Here is a 2500-nt window from a genome sequence, read left to right as displayed (position 1 = left end):
AGGTGCACGGCGGCGCGCTCCGGGTACCTGAAGGCGGCGGCATCCAGCAGGAAGGATAGCACTGTGAAGAGCGTGACGGCGAAACACGCCACGGCCCAGATGGCCATCCATACCCCGGCGAAGTACTTGTCATTGGTGCTGAAGGAGATGTTCACCTGGCACAGAGGCGCGCACGTCCCCGTGGCGTTTACGTAGCGGTACTTGTGTGCGTGGGCGTACTGGCTGCAGCGCCTGGGCGGCTGCGGGCGCGGGGAGGTGGTGGGCGGGGAGAAGGGCGGCATCTTCTCGCCGGGCCCCTCCATGCACATATACTGTTCGTTGTTCTCCGGCGGGAACCTGGAGCAGTTGAGGAAGGCGGGCCACGGGTAGCCCAGCTCGGCCATGACGGGCGCGCACCTGTCGCGCACCGTGTGGCACAGGTCGCGGCACGGGCCGATGGGCGTAGGCACTTGCGTGGTGCACATGGGCGTGTAGATGGAGCACAGGAAGAACTGCAGCTGGGAGGAGCAGCCGTATTGGATGAGCGGATTGAAGGAGTTGAGGCGAGACTCGGCGTCTTTCTGCAGCTCGGTGCCCACCAGGTTGGGCATGGAGGTGAGGTTATAGCCCATGTCCCTGCAGGCGGCGATGCGAATGGGCTCGCACCGCAGCGGGCCCCCGGGGTGCTCCTGCGACATCAGCACGGGGTAGTCCGCCCACACTTGTTCCCAGCAGGCCACCCACACCCACACGCCCACAGTCACCCACAGGAGTGCGTTGGTGGTGGGCCCCGCCATGCTGGAGCCGCTGTTATCTGAGCATCTGAGGGCGGCCCACCGACCCAGTGGTTCAGCCTCACGCCTGCCCTCCCACCAACATCGCCTCCTGGCTGTGCCCGCCCCGACGCCCGGCACGTCACGCCCCGCGGCGCACTCCCGCACACATGTCACTCGCGGCCGCGTCCCCCAGCACACGGCGAAGGCACGCAGGCTTTCACGGCGCCCGGCCAGACACAGCAAATCACAGCGTGCCCCTCGAGATTGCGCGTATGCTCACTCCCTGGCGGCCAGCTGGCAAATACAATGAATGTAGTGTTGGCAGCGTTGAGAGACTGCTGGCTCCGCCCCCTTGCGCCGAGCCGCGCCCTCATTGGTCGCGGTTTCTTACCTCGCCCTCGTCCCACTCTGGATGCTGCAGGTTTACTACGCTCATTTCCACTTATTTAACGAGAAAATGACACACTACGGACGTCTGCGAGGATCTGGAGGGAGGCGGAGTGCCGGGAGGTGCAGCTGGGGCCGCGGCCAGTGACGGCTACGAGGAGGGCGGCGTCATCTGGTGTCCCCTAGTCGGCGGCGGGAGGCAGGCATTGGGACGCGCGCGGAGGCCAGTTAAGTGAGCGTGCTATGCAAACTTAGCATTCTCAGTCGTGCAAATTTCGCATAATCAGCGCCGAGGAACCAGCATCGCCGTGTAAATAAAAGTTTCTTACCTCTCGTCTTCATCTCCTCCCTCCTTCCCTCGCACTACGGCGCTGCTGCACACTGGCATTCCGTCACCAGCACGACCCAAAAGCGACCCTGCCACGACCCCGCCAGGGAGTCGTAAAGGTGTTGGTATCACTCGGCCAATGTTAACTGGAGAGATAGGATGAATTATAGCGCTATTCTACCACTTGGAGGATAATTTATGGCCGCAATTAAAGATGAGTACGCTTTGTTGAGAGAAAGAGAGAGAGAGAGAGAGAGAGAGAGAGAGAGAGAGAGAGAGAGAGAGAGAGAGAGAGAGAGTCTAGTAGTAGTAGTAGTAGTAGTAGTAATAGTAGGAGTAGGAGTAGTAGTAGTAGTAGTAGTGTGAGTCTTACGTGGAGAAAAGATCTACATCCTACACACACACACACACACACACACACACACACACACACACACACACACACACACACACGTAGTAAATTACCAAGAATATGATTTACAACTGTTGCTAGCACGTCAGGAGTAAGTGGTTGGATTAGATAAGTCAGATTAAACGTCACGTGTTGTCAGGCTAACTGATCATCGCTTCCAGGGAAAGAGAGAGAGAAAGAGAAAGAGAGAGAGAGAGAGAGAGAGAGAGAGAGAGAGAGAGAGAGAGAGAGAGAGAGAGAGAGAGAGAGAGAGAGAGGAAAAAGATGTCCTCCAAACTAACTTCCATTATCAGTCTCACCTCTCTCTCTCTCTCTCTCTCTCTCTCTCTCTCTCTCTCTCTCTCTCTCTCTCAATCTATCTCTCTATCTCTCTCTCTTTCTCAGCCTGTCCACTCCTAAGATCCTCATCCGTTTTCTTTGTTTTCTCTCTCTCTCTCTCTCTCTCTCTCTCTCTCTCTCTCTCTCTCTCTCTCTCTCTCTCTCTCTCTCTCTCTCTCTCTCTCTCTCTCTCATCAGTTCGTTGCTAATGGAGGAAGATCTTTGCAGTAGTAGTAGTAGTAGTAGTAGTAGTAGTAATGGTAGTGGTAGCAGCAGCAGCAGCAGCAGCAGCAGTAGTAG

General features: G+C 57.0%; 1 protein-coding gene and 1 long non-coding RNA gene across 2 annotated transcripts in view; one reads left to right on the top strand and one right to left on the bottom strand.

Moving 5' to 3' along the window:
- Positions 1 to 1399, bottom strand: part of LOC135116469 (frizzled-4-like) — a 30517-nt gene extending 29118 nt beyond the window's left edge. Inside the window, exon 1 of the mRNA XM_064033948.1 lies at positions 1 to 1399. This exon is cut by the window's left edge and continues 183 nt beyond it. Coding sequence (XP_063890018.1) covers positions 1 to 776 — 776 coding nt within the window. The 5' untranslated portion in view covers positions 777 to 1399.
- The window catches only part of LOC135116470 (uncharacterized), an 89696-nt gene that overhangs the window by 62556 nt on the left and 24640 nt on the right, over positions 1 to 2500 (top strand). The gene's annotated exons all lie outside the window — the stretch shown is intronic.

Source organism: Scylla paramamosain, chromosome 31, assembly GCF_035594125.1.
Source record: "Scylla paramamosain isolate STU-SP2022 chromosome 31, ASM3559412v1, whole genome shotgun sequence".
Lineage (NCBI taxonomy): Eukaryota > Metazoa > Arthropoda > Malacostraca > Decapoda > Portunidae > Scylla > Scylla paramamosain.
Note: the sequence above shows the minus strand (reverse complement) of the source record. Positions and strands in the feature narration are given on the sequence as shown.